Raw genomic sequence first — 20,183 nt, 5'->3', positions numbered from 1 at the left:
ATTCGAGTCAACAGCATTTGCCTTTCGTTGGCAACCATGTCTGCCGCTTGGAGCCAAGATTCATTATCCAGTCGAAGATTGCTTGAATTTCATCTGTTGGTTCATGCCACAATCCCTGGATACATTTCATATTTAATCTTTTGATTTTTTTTTTTCTCATTTTCTTAACCGGGAGTATTTCTCTCAGAAGACATCATTTTTCAGATTTGAAGTCATGTTTTTTTATTTTAGGTAAATGTTTGATGTTGCGACGGCTCTTCTTACGAACAGGGGTTTTGTTATTTAATGGCAAGCCACCTTTTGCACAGTGCCAAGAGCAAGCTGCTACACGATTGGTGGGAGTGATTTTCCTCAGAGCTCCCTTCAAATTTGAAGCAGCCATATTTTATTTTCTCACTTTTTTATTTCTGCTTCGGATTGATTTTTTTTTTCCTTCTCAAAGGTCTTTCGAAATTAACCGAATCATATAGCCAGGGACTCTTCCCTGTTTTTTCGAGATGCTGATCTAACAGGTGACTAGACTATGGCTGAAAATTGACATTTAAATTTCATTCTCTCTTGAACAAACGGCTCATCATCTGCTGTGATTCCTTGATGAATACTGATTTTTCTTTTTAGCAGAAGAACAATAGAGAACTTGACATCTATATACAATTCATAATTTTCAAGGCAGGATTCATTGCTACCAATACAGGAAAGCTAAATGCAATCTAATTTTGAAGCGGCTATCTTTCCCCTTTTAATTTGTCTATTCTTTTTTCTCTTATCAGGAGATCTGTTTCTCTCATTCTATTAGGTTCCTGATCTGGTCTTATCCCAACTATCTACTTGCATAAGCAGTAGAAGTTTTTTCTTGGGTGGTGAACTGTTTATTCAAGATACATAATTAATGTCGTAACTTTCAACTGGTATTTATTTCAGAACAAGAAAGAAATTGAAACTTATACACAATTCACTCATTGTCACAGAGGAAGAAATAAATCTAGAAATCTATGCTAAAATCACTACGTCGATGATGTACTCACTCTCTTCCCTTAGAGCCCTTAACAGTTGATTCATGCAAATTAATAGCAGTTTCAAAGGCACCAGCCAGGGCCAAAACCCTGTTTTTCCTCTTTTCCACGGGTTTACTCGCTGTTTCTTCGATCACGTCATTATAATCGGGAGAGTCTTTCTTCACTTTTTCTTCATTTTTCTTCGGCGAGGTACTGTCCGGCATTGGATTAGTGACCTCGGCCATTTCTCCCACTTCTCTTTCCTTGAAAGTGATTTTCTCAATTCCTTCGTTCTCGTATTCCTTATCGGTGACCTCTTTAGCTTTTTCAGAATTGTGAACGGTCTGTTCCTCTTGAGTGTCCATGGTTACCTTATTTTCTTCACTAGATTTTGGTTCCTCATCTTCATTCTTTTGTGGTTGTTCCTCATCTACAATGCCATTTTCTTCAGAATTTCTGGTGTTGTGGCCGTCGTCATGTTGATCAGTGGTACGTTGTTCACCATTCTGTTTATCCCGGTTATCTTCATCGATTTCGTTATCTTTTAGGCCTTCAACTTCTGTTTTGCTGTGTTCTGAATGTTCTTCCAATGTGGTTACAAACTCAAGTGCTCCAGCATTTTCATTTTCTGGAGTTTCTGGCTCATATTCTACTGATTCATCCTCCACTTTGAAGCCTTGTACTTCCACATTCTCTGTTTCTTTTTCTTCCTGCTCATCACATATGCTAGGTGGTTTTTCAGTCTCCTGATGGGCAGTTGTTACTGTTGAAGGTGTCTTATTTTCTCTTTTCCTCGGGAAACATGATTCCCTTTTAATGATCTTTGGCTTTGTAGATGGCTGAGTTTTTCCATTTCTAACTGTTTTTGTTGCCTTATCTGAGACCGTTTTTGAAGAAGAGGTCTCTTTATCCAAGAAGGCTCTTACGTAAGTGGCAGTTTTAGTTGTTGGAGATGAAATTTTGGTAGGCTTCTCCCTGAAGCCTACCAAAACCTGAGTTTTTTGAGGTTGTGACGTTGAAGAATGTGGTTTATCGAGGGATGATTTGTGGACCAGCCGCTTTGGGGCTTGAGATTCTGAAGTTTGTTTCTTGACATACTTACAAGCTTCATGACCTGAGCTTATTGTGGGTTTGAGATAGTTTGGCTTTGGTTTCTCTGCTAGTAAAGAACTGCCTTTGTCTGGAGAGACTGCAATTGATGGTTTGGGAGTTCTCTTCCCATGGGATATATCCACAACTTGTGAATGGGATAAACTGGCGGCCTTCTCCTTTCCATGAGCACTGTCCTTTGTCCTCGCAGCCATGCCCTACTAGTAGTTTTAGTACCAAATATAAGTATCTTAAATGGAAGCAAAAAATTTAAGGATGATCAGGGATCAAAATTTATTGTAAAATTCGATAATGAGAATTCTGGTATTTGAGAAAATGCTCATCATAATCTTCTATGGACAACAGAAAAATTACATTGGAACTAATAGCAAAATGAAGAGTAACCTATTTAATCGATTCAGCGAGGGAGTTTTCTACAGGTGCATCGATGTCAAAACCTCCTGCTAGTTAGAAAACATTCTACTGTAATTTCAAGGTCCTTCTCTTTTCAGACAATCCAGGTTTCAGTTGGGTATAATTCTAATGGAGAACCCACAAGAATCTATTCATTAATTCCTTCTGTACAATGAAGAAAAAAACCAGCTGCTTCTAGTTTTTGTGAGGAAATCAATTACTTGACCTTTGACAATGATTATCCAGTGCAAAAATTTCATTCTTGAAATCAGACAGATAATAACTAATCCAGAAAAATGACAATCAAAGTACCTAAGATCGTTGCTCTCAAATAAAAAAATTGAAACAATGAACCACAAGAATCTCAAAATGAACACAACTGAAACTTGAAATTGAAGTATAACCTGACAGAATCAATGAATCTCTCGTCCCTGCATCTCAACCTTCAGCAATGAGAAATCGACAGGGACAGGAGACACAGGGGAGAATGTATAGGAGGACAGAGAAAATCCCTCTTGATGGCAGTTGAAAGGAGAATGAAATTAGGAGAAAACCAATGGTAAAGAAAGAAGGAGAGATGAACGCAAGCTACAGGAATGGTACCGACGTCTTGTGGGAGAACTTCAAATCGAACCAAAGAATTCAAAACTTGAATTAAGGTTGACGTAGTCAACGGAGAAGACGGGTAGAAGGCGAGAAATGTTTCCCTCTATTTTGGAACCCAATGAAAAGAAAAAAAATAAAAAAAAGAATTTTATTATTATTATTATTTCCGAAAATAATTAGTGAAAACAAGAATTCGATAATTATATTAATTTATTAACTATTTTTAGTAAATTCTCATTTTCTTTCCTTCAATCCAGTCAGGGGAACTTTACTCATTTCAGGGTTTAGCCACTCAGGCACAGAATCCAACTCGGACCCGGTGTAGGCCGAGCTCAGATCACCCGGTGTGTCTAAATGCTGTCTCCTCCTCTTGATCTTAGGGTCTTATGGATAATATAAACCACAACTCAAAGAGGTGCTACAGCTCTAAGCCTTTAGGATTAGTTTAATATTTTCTATTGGGATTAGCCTTTGGGTATATAAAACTGCCGAGCACTAGAAGGTACATAAAACTGGGACATTTACCTAAGTTTTTATTTATTATTTCAATATTTTAATCTTATTCTTTTGAAAATAATAAAAAAAATGTGAGGAAGGATTCTGGGAGGCAGGTTCTAAAGGCCGGCACGACTCAAGCAAGCGTTTAAACGTTTGTGCAACTGACCATGGCACCGAAGTAATTGTTTTGCCACGTCTACTTGTTACGACAAGTGGACTAGACTAGGCGAAGCGAACTCTACTTTTCATTCAAACGGATATGCTGGTTAAAGCCTCGCACCAGCTTGTGGCGCCAAATCATTCCCACACTTCCTCCCGGATGGCTCTCTGCAATTGCAGCAGTGATCTCCTCTTGCGCCGTCGATCCTTTCTCAATTGCAGGCAAAGGTTTTCTCCCGTGCCTAATCAAAGAATTTCGACTCGGATTGGTCTGTCCTCTCGTCAGGTTCCGCAGGATCCTGGACTCGAGGATGGTAAGGACAATCAGACGTCATCAAAGAGAATTTCCGAGCAGTCTTCTTGGGAGTCGAAAGACTCCGAAGGGAAGGATTATCTGTACAGGTTGGGAGCAGAGGCTGATAATATGAACATCGCGGTTGGAGCGAAGCAAGGTGTGATCGATGACCTCTTTGTCGGAAACTTCCTTGGGAAGGATGGTAAGTATGAGATCCGTTCACTATTATGTGTTTGGACAGTTAGAAGACGGAGATTGAATTGAGAATTCAGAGTTTGTCTTTTTCCTTTTTGTTTTTCTTCTTTTCCGTAGCGGATTTCGTCTTTGATTACCGGCAGAAGGTGACCAGGACATTCGAGTACCTCCAGGGAGATTATTACATAGCTCCGCTTTTTATGGTGAATAGCTTCAACGCTTTTCTTTCCATGTTTTATCTCATTCTCGATTTTGTCCAGGTTGTGTTGTTTAATCATGTTCATATTTTTCGGTTGTTACCTTTTTCGAATATAATTTCTTTATTTGTTCTTTTTTTTTATGAAGATTGCTTTTATAACCATGTCATGTGGTCTATTAGTTCCCCCTTTCTTTTTCAAATGCATCTGAAGTACTACAGATGATAAGCTGCGACCAAGTTTTACTTTTGTTACTGTCTATTCTTGAAATGCGGTTTTCATTTATTTTGCAGGATAAAATTGGTAAGTTCTGAAAAATGTTGAAGCATAGAGTAAATATTCAGTGAGGTACAGCAAGGGAAGTGATGGACTCTAAGAATGGCCTTCTTCTTTCTCTCTAACCTTTTATTTTTTCTGTTCTATCAGGTTGCCCAAAAGTGTATGTTTTTCTCAAAATACATTATCATCCGTCTTGACAAAAACAGTAGCATTTGAACTATATGCATACCTTGTCCTGACGGATCATAAACGACAGAGAGATATCTAAATATGCAGGTTAAATTTGTGACCTTTTGATATTCTCTCACTTGATTGTGATTTTGTATTTTCAGTATGCCACATCGTAAAGAACTATATTGTTCACCTTCTCAACACCAAAGTTCCTTTAATTCTAGGTAAACCTGCTTTATGGATATTTCTAGTTTTATTAATTTCCTTCAGTCATTTGCTTGGTTACCAAATCGACTTTCTGTTCCTTTCTTTCCCTTGTGCTTGAAAGTGTGAGTGCTTATGTGGGGATTTCTGGCTTCTTTTTATACGGTTTGCATTTAAAAATGTTTCCCCACCATTCACAAAAAAAAAAAAAAAGAGAAGCTCAGGTGTAAATTCCTGAAAAGGTTGCGAATCATTTTCCTTTGCCTTTTCTGAGCCCTCACTTGAACAGGACATGGAGTGTTACTCTGATAAACTATTTTCTTCGTATTAATTTCTATCAAAAGCCAAAATTGGCAGTAAGACCCCCAAGCCATCTTGTGAATGGCATAGGCTCTGCGTTCTTTGCATTAATGCTAATGTTATAAGATTCTGAATCTTTCTTTTGTGAACTATTGTTTGGTCTTTCAGGCATTTGGGGAGGCAAAGGACAAGGAAAAACATTTCAGACTGAACTTATTTTTCGAGCCATGGGAATTGAGCCAATTATTTTGTCTGCCGGGGAGTTGGAATCAGAGAGAGCAGGTAAATCTGCAAATTTTCTGTCCATGAGTTGCTTATTGAAACTGTACACAGATATCCTTTATGCCTTTGGCATTTTCTTTTGTATTCAATTCCATGCTTCACTCCATCTCAAACTTATGTAGTATTTGTAATATATGATTTGATTGAAGCTTGACTGCTTGGGCTTGTTCATATATGAACCTGATTAAATCTTATTATCATTCCGCTCATCCTCTTGGATTGCTACTGTTTTATATTTTTCAGGAGAACCTGGAAAACTCATACGTGAACGATATAGAACAGCCTCACAAGTGGTCCAGAACCAAGTTAGAAGCCTCCTCACTCTCACTGTTGAAATACGTATGTCTAGGCTTGTTGTGCTTTAGTGATTGAGTTTGTACTTCGAAAGGTCTATAAAATTTCCCTCCTTGGTTCAGGTTAGATTTTTCCACTGTATCTTGTCCGTGAAACTGTCTGTCCGGTGTAACTTTCATATATGCGATCTTTGCTTGTCTTTGTTAGGAACCTGGTATCTACAGTTTGAGTGAGTGTGCTATCAGTCTTGCATACATAATGACGGTTCTAGATCTATAGTTTGATTTTTAGTCGTGAAACTTTGAGTACTGTTGTAAAATTGATAATTTTTTTACATGCTTATGCTTTCCTGTTGGTTGCAATGATTTGGAGAAAGCTATTGAAATGAGTTGCTGTGTTTTTTACTGGAGTCAATGACAAAGATAATAAATCAAATTTTTTATCTTCTATTGCTTTATCTGTATGTGTAAAGGTTTATTTTTTTTACTGCAATAAATAAATCCATATATCCACCTTATTGTTCTTCTATGTAAGTTCTAACTTTTTTCTGAGCTGCTTTTCCTAATCAGATGTTACACTGTTGAGTATTCATCAGGAATTACAAATTATATGAATTTTATTATTGATTTTTCATTATGATTCAATGCTGCGGCAATGTGTTTTGGCAGGGAAAGATGAGTTGCTTAATGATTAATGATATTGATGCGGGATTGGGGAGATTTGGTGAGTTTCCAAAGTTCATGGTTGTATACAATAAGTTATTTCTCTAAACATTTCTCTATTGCTCTTTTAGGGAATACTCAAATGACAGTCAACAATCAGATTGTTGTTGGAACTCTGATGAACTTAGCAGATAATCCAACACGAGTGAGCATTGGTCAGAATTGGAGAGAATCAGATATTACACATCGAATACCAATCATTTTTACTGGAAATGATTTTTCAACACTCTATGCTCCCTTGATTCGTGATGGAAGGATGGAAAAATTCTATTGGTATGTGGAAATTTTAGGTTGTATACTCATTTATTTTATAAAAACCATTAAAATTTTTGTTATAGCACAGCACATCTCTCTCTCTCTCTTTCCCACCTTCCTTTTGTTATTTAATTTTTATTACGATTCTGTACTTGGGCCATAAAGCTACGAGCTGATTGCACTGGTTTCAGAATTGATTAAAGACTTTATATTTTTCATGTTTCTATTAGCTGGAGAAGAGATTCATTTTCTCATTTTTTGAGACATTACGATATGAAACAGGCAACCCAATCGAGAGGATATTGTTAACATTGTTCAGAGGATGTATGAGAAAGATGGGATAACAAAAGAACAAGTTGAGACCATTGTGGACTCATTTCCCAACCAAGGTTTGTTTTAATTCAGTTAGATTTCTTTACAATTTACTCTTTATTCTTAGCTCTTTTTTTTTATCTTTTATTTTAAAGTTCTGCATTTATGAGTGGGAATCTATTCTTGTAGCCTTGGATTTTTATGGAGCTCTTCGGTCCCGGACTTATGATCGATCTATTTCAGAGGTATTCCAACATTGGATGTCTGAAATTCTATTGCTTCTGTTCTTTCTGAGACAGATTTTCTGCCAATCTGCAGAAATTGATAGCTAATAATATTTTACCATATATAATTTGCTTATGAGAGGTCATACATTGTGCCAATGGTTGCTTCTTGTGCTTCCAGGTAGCGAGGGGTTGGGTATTGGGAAGAGTCAGACAATGTGTTTTATAGTGCCTCTTTCTTTCTATTATGTAAAGAAAACAAAAAAAAATGAAAATAAAATAAAATGACACCTACTTATTGAATTGATTTGTTTCTAGGACTAAACTATCTTATTAAAAATGAACCTTTTCGTAAATTTATCAAAGAATTTCAGAAGCCTGTTAAGAAAGAACGAAATAGGAAAAGGCTTTAACTTCATAGTTTCCATTGTTCGACTTTCCAACAACAGGTATAATTGAAAGTAAGAGCTCTGAAATGCTTCTTCCTTTTTTTGTATTAGTGTTCCCATGAAGTTTGTCTTCCATAAAATCTCCATCATGAATTTAGAAGGTCTCTTCCATTTTTGACTCACTATGTTTGGTGGAAAGTTGGTCCTGACCGTTTAATGCAGTTACTAATTCTGCTTTATTGTAATCTGGTAGTGGATAAGCGACATTGGTGGTTATGAAAATCTTGGGAACACTCTTCTCAAACGAAGGAAAAATAACGAACTTCCAACTTTCATTCCACCGAAGGTAAGAAACAGAGGTACCGAAGTCTAAATGCACTAGATCGATCTTCATTTGTTTCATAAAACAAAGTTGTTTTTGGAAGGACTTACTAGGTGACTGATGTGTTTATAGCAAACTGTGGAGGCATTACTTGAGTCGGGTTACTCTCTCATTAGAGAGCAGGAGTTGATCATGGAGACTAAACTTTCCAAGGAATACATGAAAAATATGGATGATTGAAAAACCAAACACGAGAGACAGCTTGCTATTCAGTTTTGGAGGGACTATTTATCCATGCCTAGGAAGACCCCCGGATGCTTGACTGATGACTTTGTTGATGGATGCATTTTTTCCTTAAATCTTATTCCGAATCCACACAACATAACTCTAGTTTGCTGGGTTTTGCACCACATGCCATCCCCATACATCTTAGCTTTCGACGGCCAGTAAAGCAATCGCTCCTTTTGCACCGTTCGCAGCTGATGAAAAATATATTTAAATTTCTTATTTTATGGAGCTATCTAGAATACGATTAGTCGTATCACGTATGGAACAACATGAAATTGTGTGACCCGTTCACATGGGCACAGCTTGTATTTGGCCTATCTTGTTCGTAGGATTCTTTACATGTTAACCTTTTTAAGTTACTTTGCTTTTATAATTTGATAAGACTAATCTTCAAATATCATTGTTCGAGTAGAGTGAAACATTAACCTAACAATAGATAGACCATACTGTCCGTCCGTCAGCTCTGGAAATCTCAAAAAGCACGTTAAAGCAAGTAGAAGAGATATATCATGCTATATGTTGATTGTAAAGGAAGAGAGAAGAATGAACTTCCTATCTGGAAAATAATAAATTAAAAGCTGATGTGTTAGTATATATCACATACATATAAAGCAGGTCAAAGTCGGACCCTCGAGGTTCTGGAAAAACCCTGGATAGTTTTCTCATAGAACCTCGAATAGAACATGCTAACCTTAAAATAGTGGATCCATCCCACTTTTACCTTTACCTGAAAATCCTTTAAAACCCCAGAGAACGTAAACAAGAGAAGGGGAAAAAAAGAATCAGATTTATTACTGAAACAATAAGGAGTTGGCTGGTTTTCGCACCAACGCTTTTACATTCTTGCTGTACACACTTTGCATCCCTCACATACATGAAACAATCTACCGTCTGCAGCAAAACCCTTTCAATCTCTCTGACAAAAACAATTGTTAAATGAAAAAATTAAGAAAAAAAATAAAAATGCAAGCTCACAACCAACCTGCGACTGTAAATAAATGCCAAACTAGAAAACCTGAACATAACAAACATGGAAAGGGGAGGGAGAGAAAAAAGGAGAGCCTAGTGGCACAGAAGTCCTCAATGGTCCAGTGGCATTCTTTGGGAGCAGAAGCAGCTAAAAAGGCACTGATGCTGTCCCTCTTCACGTCTCTGTTTGTTGGGTCCCTCTGCATGAAAGAACATTAAATATTTTCTACAGGAAACATTGAACTAACAGCACATTATTTGAAGAAAATATAGCGAGTAAAGGCAAATGCAGAAATACATACAGAATGCAAGCCTGTTTCGTTAACTGCAAGCATCCGTCTAGTAGGGACCCGCGGAGGAACTAGAAACATATGATAGACTCAGAACAACTCGAGAGCCATTTTAAGCTTATTCTGCTTCCATTTTGGCTGCTTGTAAAAAGCATCCTTTGTCATGCCAAATTTCTCTCGAAATTCTTGCAAAGATAGATAAGTCTGCATGAAGCAGGTGAAAGCCAATCGTTACACCGAAATAGAGACAAATTTATACAAAGGCGCACAAGAGAATAAATACCATCCTACTGTTCATTCTACAGAAAACTGTATATTGAGTACATATACCTCTCGCTTGGTCACATCAATCTCCGTAACAGGGTCGCTCGATGTTACTTTGAGACGTTCATATGGAAATATTGGGAGCCCTTCTTCATCTTCAGCCTCACCCTCTTTCACATCTTCTTGTATGGTGAGAGCTTCAATTCTACTGCTCATAGAATTAGAGTTGTTCTGTTGGGGGACTACCTCTGGCTTTGACTTTGGGATTTCAAGGCTCCCTTCAGTAATAAACAGTGAACTTCAATTATCATTGAAAGAAACATCATGTTTTAGCCTTTAAGTTACAGCCAGTGTAAATACCTTTACTATAACGTGGTATATTATTTCCCTGTGACCCTTCAAAATTAGCAGTAAGGGCTGCTATGGCTGCAGAACGTTGGGCCAGTTTTTCAGAATCAGGAGTGACAGATTTGGGGTACAGCTTCCGGACAACTGGAGGTGGAGTAGAAAGGTTTCTGTTTGGACTCTCAAAAGTTGCAGCAAGAGCATTGAAAGCAGGAGACCTCCCTCGCACACGAACTCGATCAGGACTAATGGACATGCTACGGGACCTTTGAGATTTGTCCGGCACAGAAGATCTGCCCCCATATGACACAGGTGTTCGTCGTTTGGGTTTCTGAAATCATAAGACAGTTTATCTTGCTTGTCACTGAACTATAATGGATTCACTTTATTTTTAAAAATGTGAACAGACATAAAAAATAAAAATAAAAGTCGAAGAGAAGAATCAAAGCAGTTGATTCACATACATCCATCTTTGGCGTTACTCCATTTTTTACAATAGCAAGCTTCCTCTGAAACGAGTTCCCATGCATCTGTGACACATATAAAGAACATGAGAAGTATTCCTAGTTGTAGTCTTGGGTGGTATGGACAAGCATTTTGCATGCAAACTGCAGTCTGAATGTCTACACTGAAATTAATTGTTCTCATTATCCTCATTTAAATACATACAGGAGAAAACTAAAACAAACACAACCAGGTGTCAAAATTTATATGATCACCACTTACTGTTGATTTCACAGAGTCCCATGTGAAAAAGCGTGTAAAGAACTGTGGCTCACTGCCTTCCATGACAACGAATATTGGAGTTTCTTGGGATAACTTTTCCAGAAGAAAATCACGTTGCAAAAATTTCTATTGAATAAAACCAAGAATAAATGAGCCTAACCAAGGAATTAGAGAGAAAAAACTATTCCTCAAGAATTAAGACAAAACTCTATACACACCTCCCCAATGGTTAAAGCTTGCATTCTTCCCTTGGGTCCCACCTGCTGGCCAATCCAAACAAATATCTCGGAGTGGGTATCCAAAAGAAAGATATCTTCAGTCATCAAATCATCCTGGCTGAAGTTAAATATCTCAGTCACCTGCCAAAGCAAACATAAAAAAGAAAGTGGATGATAACATCAAAATGTATTTCAATCACATCAGATAAAAGGCTAATAAAGATAATATGGAGAAAGAGTTTGGTATTTTCCGAAGTACCTTCAAATCATTGCCTGCAAATCGGTAAACATAACACAGAAAAACAATTACATCAGAGACCCATAAATAAATCCAGAGTACAATAAATAAACATGAAAAATGAAGAAATTTTGAAGACTGCTTCAAACCTAGGAATGTGCAAGAGAAAAGGTGAGGATCACTCTCTCCATCTTTCCCAAGCTTCTGGCTTGGGTATTCACGTTTGCCTCCAAGTAAATCCCAAAACTGTTCAGATTCTGCACCCTCCTTTTGAGGTTTTGGTTGTACATTTGGCTGAAAGAAGGAAACAACCCAGAAAAAGAGGAAAGTTTTAATATGGATTCAGCTGTAAGCATGTTGACAAGTGGAACCTGGAACCTCATGAGACTGAAACAGGTTATAACTGAAAAGTGCAAACCTTTATGAGATCTAATTGTCTTTCAACAAGTTCTTGATCTTCAGGGGTAGTAAGACCTCCAGACCATGTAAAAACTGTTGACCCATTATGAAATATGTAGCAATATGAAGAGTTCAAAGATGACGACACCTACGACAACAGAACAAAAAACATAAAGTTTGAGGATGTACTGGTGTTTCATACAAAGAAAAGATCATTTACAATGAAACCAAAACATTAGTTAGCATATATAACATACCGGCTCAACTTGAATAGCTTGCATATTATCAGGCCCCGACCCTTGTACTCTAAACAGTGCAAGAGCATCTTCAGTATATGTGTCGTCTGGAATTTCCTTCTCTGCAATGTAATTCTTATAACCAGAACTAACACCACCCTATTGTAGTTTCAGACCAGTCAGGTTCAAGCATCCACGAAAAAGAACCAAGTAAAAGATCTACATTAACATCTAGCCTAAAAAAGACTTCCTTGGCATGGGCATCAGAACACCAAGTTTTCTAAAGACGCTTGTATCTTTCATAGATACAGCCTCCTACTCTTGCATAAACTCTTTCATATTTCGTACATTGTACTTATGCTTTGATTTTCATTATTTTCAAGGAAAAAAAGTATGATTTTGATTTTTCTGAGTACAGAAAAAATAAATAAAACAGGAAAAAAGATAGATGAGGACATACCCTAAATACTATAAAGCTTTGAAAGATTGAGAAGAACTGAATTGGCTCCTTGCCTTCAAAGATACGAGCCTGTCAATGTATCATATGAGACAGTAAAATAAAAAACAAAGATCTGAGAGTATGATCGTCAATTTAAAGGAAGGCTAACACAAGTATATGAATCACCTGAACTGGCTGCGATTTTAAGGATTCAACCATCTGGCTTGCCAATGAGATTGCCGCATTCCTTTCAGTCTGTATTAAGTCACAGATGTTCAGGTAGTTAATCTTGAGCAACAAAATCCATAATAGGTAGGAGGTGTAACAAATTAAACTTCAAATCATGTAGATTAAGATCAATTTTCTACAGGCAATCACAGATTGACAATTTTACAGACCCAAACTACCAAATTTGTAAAATAATGATTAGGAACTGAAAATACGTCTTTCACCTCAACACTATGCTTCCCAAACCAAGTTCCAACCAGGTATTCCTCCTTATCCTCTCCAGGATATGTGTACTCGAAAATATAACAATCCCCACTGTAGAACTTTGTCTGCTCAGAAGATGGAATCAGTGTCTTTTCTTTGCCATTTACTCGCCAGACCTGTGATTCAGTTTTGAAATTGTGGTAAGAAAGAGGATTAACATAAAACATATGAACATTTGATAATATAAGAGTTGAAATTATACACAAAAGAGAGAAAATCACCATAAAGAACTCCCACACCAAATGATGGCTATGGCTATCATTTTTCTTTTTCTCTTTCTTTTTTTGGTTATAGCTTTCCATTAATGAAGTAATGAATAATTAACATAAAAGGAGGCAAAGGCAGAACCACAAGCCTAAGAGATTGGGGGAGTGGAGAGACTCCTCAAACATTAAGGAGGGACAAAAGATCCTCTCATCAGCAATTCTATCAGTAATAATTATAACAGCACAAGGGTGTGCGGCCATACAATCTGTAAGGAAGTCCATTGACATCCTTAAATACCACTATTCAGAAAAGAAAACTTATGGATCGTTTGCTTAGTCAATTATATGGATCTAATTAACCTAGTAGCACATATAGTGAAAAAACTTGATCAATTTGAACTCAAAATTGGTCTAAGAATCTATGAGACATTCGTAGTTAGAAAGAGGGGCCAAGAAGAATCACCAAACCACCTGCAAGTTGCCGGTGCAATCAATATATGGTTGAGGCTCTTCTTTTGGTGGAGCAGCTTTTAGGAGGCCTTTGACATTGATTCCTTGACGTTTTAGAAGTGCTAAAAAGCAAGGTAAACCAGTTTTAACATTAAAGGACTAGACATATTTTTGCATTTATTTGAAAAAAAAAAAAAGAGAAAATAAGAGTGCCCGTCGAAGTTCCACTACTGACCTGCAACTTTGCCCCTACCATCTTCTGAGACAGTTACCTCAGTAGTTTGAGGCCATGCTTCAAATTTGGATCGGAACATCACTGTTTCAAATCCTTCAATAACTCTAATTATGTGAGCTTTTGGTCGGTCAGACCCACGAACTAAGTCCTGCAGCCAAGTCAGGATTGTACATGATATGAAAAATAAGTTCCAATTTATATGATTAGCATAAAAAACTAAGCCAGTACAAGGAGTATTACTTCTGCAGCTGCGCTTGCACTCTTTCTCTCATCAAGAGATGTATTTCTACCCATCCACACAAACACTTCAATCCCACAGTCCAGCAAGTAGCATTTGTTTGTCTGTAGTAACTCTCTTGTCAAGGAATCTGCAAGGACTGGCACTGCCTGCCCTTTCTCAACACTTAAATGATAAAATAAGAAATTAAAAAAAAATGTTAACATCATTCTAAGATCTTGAAGAAACAAACATACAGAAAAGAATAAAAATATATGGAAATCTACCTGAGAAGTTTTGCAGATAAGGAATCAGAGCTCCTATCATCCTCTGTGGCTGCCTTTCTAGGAAGGGGAGCAAAGCCACCAAAGAAACTCCAGAATTCTCCAGTCTCAGCGTCAGCCATCAATCTTCCATCCTCTGTAGGAATTACAGATAAGGAGAACTAAATCCTGGGAGCTTGTTCAGTTACTTTATTAGTCACAGAAGACATAAAAGCAAACTTACCAATTACAGCTATCTCACATTTGCCATCATGGTAAGTATCCTTAATGTATTGGACAACTTCTAGAGCTTTAGCCCTCTCTTGAACGGATGAGTTGGATCCATTGAACTGAAAAATTTTAGACTTTGTATCCAAGATGAATATGTCGTCATGATTTAAGGATGATCGAGCAAATGATACCTATTTGAACAAGCAAATGGCATCAAAGAGATTTAGATACAAAAAATCCAACAGAAAAAGAATGCATAAACATAATTAAATGAGCTCTTGACTTGCCTCCTTTACATGAACAACATGTTTTCCTTTACACACATATAAGCGGTTTTGATACTCCTCGATATCAGGATGCTTGAACCCAGAGGCAGCACCTCCTTCCAGGGGTATGATACATGGTTTGAAATAAGAAAGAAACTTTTCCATTTCATGGCCCTGTACCTCCCTGTATTGAACGGCACGACCTCCAAGTGCTGCATCCAGTTCAACAGTCTTGATGGCTGCTGTACCAGCTTCATCCTATTTATTTCAACCAATAAACAGATGTCAGCAATGAAAAAGGACCAAGTAACAGTAACAAATACAGATTACCAACAAAAGAGGCCAGGGAACTGGAAAACAAGAGTATGCCCAGAAAAAAAATGAAGCTGAATGAATGAGGAAAGGTCTGACTCACCTGACTTGTATCCTTACCAAGCCAATAGTGTATATCATGACGAAAGGCACCACTCTTCAAGGCAGTTGTCTGCATCACAGAAAACAGTGATAAACCAAATTGTATCTAATGAAATGTGTTGGAAGATGGGCCCAAGCCCACACGACCAAGGAAAGCTCACATGTCTAAGTGTGTGGAAGATGGGCTCAAGCCCATAAGACCAAGGAAGGCCCACACATCCAAGAGAGGTGGAAGAAGGGCTCAAACCCACAGACCCACAAGTGATGGCATGATAGTAAATAAAGAATCATCTCATAAAGATGGTGTTGATGCAATTAGTTTTACGTTTTAAGGGTATTATTGTAATATTGTAATCTTATTCATCTATAAATTGAACCTCGGGGGAGGGTTAAGACACAAGTCCATAACCCTTCTCTTCCTCCTGTTTTCTCCCAACATGTCATCTCTCCTGTTCTCCATGAGCTAAATCCATGGAGTCCTGAAAATCAACATGATATCAAAGCAGGTACTCATAGGTGGGCCTCTACCCAAATTATCCACATGTAGAGCCACAAAAAGAGGGTCTACATGTGAAGGGGAGTGTTAAAGAATAGTCCCACATGTATTAGCGAGTACAAAGATCTTGAGTTTATTAGTTGGGAAAGAGGCTTCCTAAGTTGGCTAGTCATTTTGGGATGGACCTTGGACCCAACTTCATATAGTATCAGAGTAGATACACATATGTGGGCCTCCACCCAAATTATCCACTTGTAGAGCCACAAAAAAGTGCTTACACGTGAGGGGGTGAGTTAAGGAATAGTCTCACATTCATTTAAAAAAAAAGGAATAGTCCCACATGGATAAGTGAGTACAAAGACCTTGAGTTTATTAGTTGGGAAAAAGGCTTCCTAAGTTGGCTAGTCATTTTGGGATGGGCCTTGGACCCAACTTCACATGTGTGGGCCTTCCTTACAGATGAAAATACTCTTTCAGATGGAGATAATCTCATCAAACTAAAAGAAAAGATAAAATAATTAATAAAGAAGGGAAAAAGGGAAGTGAATTGTTAATAGGAGCAAACATATGAAGTCAAACTCCTAATAAAACAATATAAGGACCTCAAGACATAATTTTTCCACCAAATTAAACCATGTAACAAAGAGTTTGTTTCTCATCCCACTTTACTTCAAAAGCACGAATGAGTCACATAGCACACCAGAGGACAATTCTTACTCAGCTGGAAAGTTCCACGTTATAGGTTATAAAAGATCAAACCATGAAACTTGTAAACTAAGCAATGTTGTTACAAGGGGAAATTTTCCACGTATCAATTTGTTCTATGTACCTTTAAGATGATGTAGGAATCTCCTGTGAAGAACTTCCCATAAGAAGACTTTGGGACAGGCACAGGACGAAAGTTTTCAATGCGCCATATCTCCATGCCACTGTCAAATTGTTATAGATCAAGAGTTTTAATTCAATTGATGAGGAAAACAAGGAAAATAAAATGAGCACTTAGATAGTATTGCCTACATGTCAAAAACTCCAAAACACCTAAAAAGACAAGGATTTGTTCAACTTTACCCTTCATAGAACTAAGATGCCAGACACGGCAACTTGACACCAAGTTTTTAAATATAATTATTTCAAATTGCATTTGAACAACCTTGCATGAATACCTAAAATTGGTTGGAATAGGCTATGCAAAATATATGAAATACAATTTAGAAGCCCACCACCAGTTTCCAGTTCAGTATATACATATAAAAACTGAAGAGAAGTAATCTGAGCAACTACTAGAAGCCAACAGAAGATTGCAAATATTGGCTTCTGATAGTACAGCCTCCTTGAAGCAGATGCAGTAACTTATAATCCTGAAACTGCAGCAAAAGGAAATCTCCCATGATTGATATATACTAAATGAATTCAAGACATAATGGATACCCTTTCTGTCCAGCACCCTGAAAAGCAGGATCCAAATCCCTCATAGAAACAGCCATAGTGCTCTGAGACTTTGTAGTTCTTTCTGCTTTCTGTGGCTTGAATGTAGAAGCAAAGATGTCCTGCAATCCAACCTTTACACATCATCAAACCAGTAGACTAAGAGCTCAAATTCTAGAATCTGCATAAAGGATCAGAACCTTTCAAATGCAAATGGAAGAAAATTGATTATGCATTCTCTGATTGTACTGATAGGGAACTTATCAGACAATCTAAATGAGATACTAGACATCACAGAAACCAGATTAAATGAATGAAAGTACAGAACTTCTTGGACAAAATACAAGCTGACACAATCACAAGACACCAAGAACTGACTTGCAACTACAATGGTGCCTTCATACGGAAACAGCAAGAAGAACAAGAAAACAGTTTTTAAGCGACATTCTACCCATTTCACCCAATCTAAACAGTTTTCAAAGAGGATCAATGTGTCAGGCAGATCTGAAAGTGGCAGTAGAGTAAGGATGAGCAGGTTTCAATGTGCCAAGCACCAAAATAGACAGATGAAAACCTGTTATTGTTAATGTAGCTAATTCAGGGCATCATCATAATTTATTTTTTCTTTGAGTGTTCTCCAATGCATGATGAAAACAAGTTTGCCATCAAAGCAAATAACATGAGACATTAAAATAGGTATGGCCCGTTCAATCTCATCTTAATAATATGTTAATCCAAAAACATGCACAAAAACTGCTGGATGTCTTACATAAAGCAAACAACTGCATTCACGGTCTCCCAACCAAGAATGACAACAATCTCACCCATGCTGGAGAAAGAGCTACATTCAGATCTTTTGTCAAATGATTGTAATATTATTAGATAAAAAGAAAAGAAACAAAGAGGAGGAGAAAGGGAGAAACTTTTCCTACATTACACATCAGAAGTTGATCAAATACGCAAAAATGATTGAAACAAGTAGCAAATACAGAAAGATGTCATTTGAGTAAAAGAAAAAAGAAAAATCCCATAATCAAAGAGACGGATTGAAAGCCTGTTACAAGTTAACGTCAGAATTAGAACACAAGCAATTAATACAAAACAACACATATAAGATCAAACAAGAATTAATAAATTAAAGTTAATTTTCAAGGACTTTAGAACTAAATCTATAAAATATATCGTAATAAAAAGAAATCCCGATACATCATTCCAAATCAAACAACAAAAAAATTGTCCGGGACAAATCAAAACTAATATTTCCAAAGAGTTTCATGTTGCTAACTAAATTCTTCCTCCACCTTGCGTACGAACACTGGCTGCTTCATCTTAACTCAACCAAAATTGGGTAAAGCACAAAGAAAACACAAAAAAAAAAAAAAAAGAGAAATAAGCACAAAAAAAGAGTTTCGGTTTCTCTAAATCCCCTCTCAGACTTCGAATCAAGCACTTGCTTCCAACCTGTTCCTTGAAGGCAAGAGCTTCTTCTACCATCAACCCAAACTGAAGAATTCAACTATATTTCAAAAACCAAATGGGAAACACGTCATGACGAATAACTCATTAACAATTGAGTTTACCTGAATCAGGCGGCGCCGACCATCGGAGGCTGGAATCTACTCAAAGAAAGGAGCCAATAACGAAAAAAAAAAAAACCCTAAGATGAATCGACACTTGAGGCGAGGAGCAAGAAAAGGTGCCAAAAGGTTAGAAAAACTTAAAAACAGAAAAAAAGGACCTTCTATTCCAGAGGAAGAGAGTGAACGAGAAGAGGAGAGAGAAAGATAGTTAAAAAAGAAAAAGAAAAAAGCAGATGGTGGGGGAATGATGACGATGACGAGCGCCAGGCGTGCTTATCACTACCGCAAGGAAAGGCCCCAGAGCCAGATCAAAACTGTACCTTCATTGTTTTTTCCCCATTCCTTTAAATGAATCCACAATCTCCAAAGCGCCAACAAAATTACAAAATAAATGAAAAGAATTACAAAACCAGGGAAAAAAGTTTTACTTTCAACCTCTCACGCTCGACGCCTCCGTCACTGCATCTTCACTGCTTCAGGTGAAAACCAAAATTCCGCAACTAATTACACACATACAAGTTATGGTAATTAGTTTTTTTTCTTTTTTAATCTAAGACAATTTTGTTGTCGAATGGCTTCCCTTAATTTCCTTCTGAGAAAGGAGGGCGGCCACCGGCCATGCCGAGAATAAAAGTAGCGGAGAAGAAAGTTGAGGTGGGGTGGCAATGGACCCCACTTCGGGTAGGCAAACGTTGCCCCACACGGACAAACTTTTGTCCCCCGACAAATAAGCGTTGATTTTCCTTTTTTTGGCGTCGCGAACAGAACGCGACCAATTCGCGGCGAGAATTAACGGCCTATTTTCCGATTCAGTTGTTCATTGTCTAAATAAAGGGTTTTCCTTAATTTCGTCTTTATTTTCTCGAAAAATATAAGTAATGCGTGTATATATTCTAGGTTGGTGTATACGATCTCCGGCGAGATTCGGTGAGGGAAAAGGTCACGTGGCCAGCGAAGAGAGACTGCAAAACGCATGCTACATAACAGAAAGACAGAATGAGTGAGGGGGGTTGCGGTAAAATTAAAAAGCCGTAAAATCGGGTTCGACGCAGTGAGTAATTTAAGGTTTAAAGTCAGTAATTTCTTTTTTAGTAAAATTAATTATTTTAACTCTGATAAAAGGTTATTTATAAATTAATAATTTGTCGGGAAGTGGGAAGCACGAAGCAAGGATATGGTTCAAAATTGGGATTTGGTCCTTACCTTCTTGGGTTTTGCGGAAACGACACCCTAATGTCTTTCCGGAAGTTACGCGGATAGAACCGTCATTTCATGATTAGACAGGGAGTACTTG

At 37.5% G+C, this 20,183-nt stretch overlaps 3 protein-coding genes across 5 annotated transcripts; 1 reads left to right on the top strand and 2 right to left on the bottom strand.

The window, feature by feature from the left end:
- Window positions 1–1,021: 1,021 nt before the first annotated feature.
- On the bottom strand, window positions 1,022–2,299 carry LOC137946822 (uncharacterized). The gene has a single exon (XM_068793117.1). The coding sequence runs from the start codon at window positions 2,297–2,299 to the stop codon at window positions 1,022–1,024; it is 1,278 nt and encodes a 425-aa protein (XP_068649218.1).
- Window positions 2,300–3,869: 1,570 nt separating this feature from the next.
- LOC137945205 (ribulose bisphosphate carboxylase/oxygenase activase, chloroplastic) lies at window positions 3,870–8,849 on the top strand. The gene is made up of 12 exons (XM_068790984.1): window positions 3,870–4,258; window positions 4,369–4,454; window positions 4,742–4,751; window positions 5,060–5,122; window positions 5,571–5,684; window positions 5,928–5,989; window positions 6,647–6,701; window positions 6,772–6,973; window positions 7,238–7,344; window positions 7,457–7,512; window positions 8,134–8,226; window positions 8,335–8,849. The coding sequence occupies exons 1-12, from the start codon at window positions 3,922–3,924 to the stop codon at window positions 8,440–8,442; spliced, it is 1,293 nt and encodes a 430-aa protein (XP_068647085.1). The 5' UTR covers window positions 3,870–3,921; the 3' UTR covers window positions 8,443–8,849.
- Window positions 8,850–9,260: 411 nt separating this feature from the next.
- On the bottom strand, window positions 9,261–19,099 carry LOC137945204 (villin-4-like). Of its 3 annotated transcripts, none has more exons than XM_068790981.1 (24): window positions 18,890–19,099; window positions 17,313–17,431; window positions 16,714–16,813; window positions 15,390–15,458; window positions 14,996–15,232; window positions 14,722–14,899; window positions 14,502–14,634; window positions 14,238–14,400; window positions 13,998–14,145; window positions 13,784–13,884; window positions 13,067–13,222; window positions 12,801–12,869; window positions 12,636–12,704; window positions 12,197–12,334; window positions 11,959–12,087; window positions 11,690–11,834; window positions 11,562–11,575; window positions 11,303–11,443; window positions 11,085–11,210; window positions 10,823–10,888; window positions 10,374–10,689; window positions 10,080–10,291; window positions 9,762–9,953; window positions 9,261–9,659 (listed from the first exon to the last, which is right to left on the bottom strand). In XM_068790981.1, exons 2-23 carry the CDS (start codon window positions 17,366–17,368, stop codon window positions 9,840–9,842), a joined length of 2,880 nt encoding a protein of 959 aa, XP_068647082.1. In that variant the 5' UTR covers window positions 17,369–17,431; window positions 18,890–19,099; the 3' UTR covers window positions 9,261–9,659; window positions 9,762–9,839. The 3 variants fall into 3 exon arrangements, with proteins under 3 accessions (XP_068647082.1, XP_068647081.1, XP_068647083.1); XM_068790980.1 differs by lacking the exon at window positions 18,890–19,099 and adding an exon at window positions 18,771–18,788; XM_068790982.1 differs by lacking the exon at window positions 18,890–19,099 and adding an exon at window positions 18,079–18,097.
- Between the last annotated feature and the right edge of the window lie 1,084 nt (window positions 19,100–20,183).

The sequence above is a fragment of the Aristolochia californica genome, unplaced genomic scaffold (genome assembly GCF_029961685.1).
Source record: "Aristolochia californica isolate CCGP_79_NKW_82.1479 unplaced genomic scaffold, dmAriCali1.0.hap1 SCAF_12, whole genome shotgun sequence".
Taxonomy (NCBI): domain Eukaryota; kingdom Viridiplantae; phylum Streptophyta; class Magnoliopsida; order Piperales; family Aristolochiaceae; genus Aristolochia; species Aristolochia californica.
Note: the sequence above shows the minus strand (reverse complement) of the source record. Positions and strands in the feature narration are given on the sequence as shown.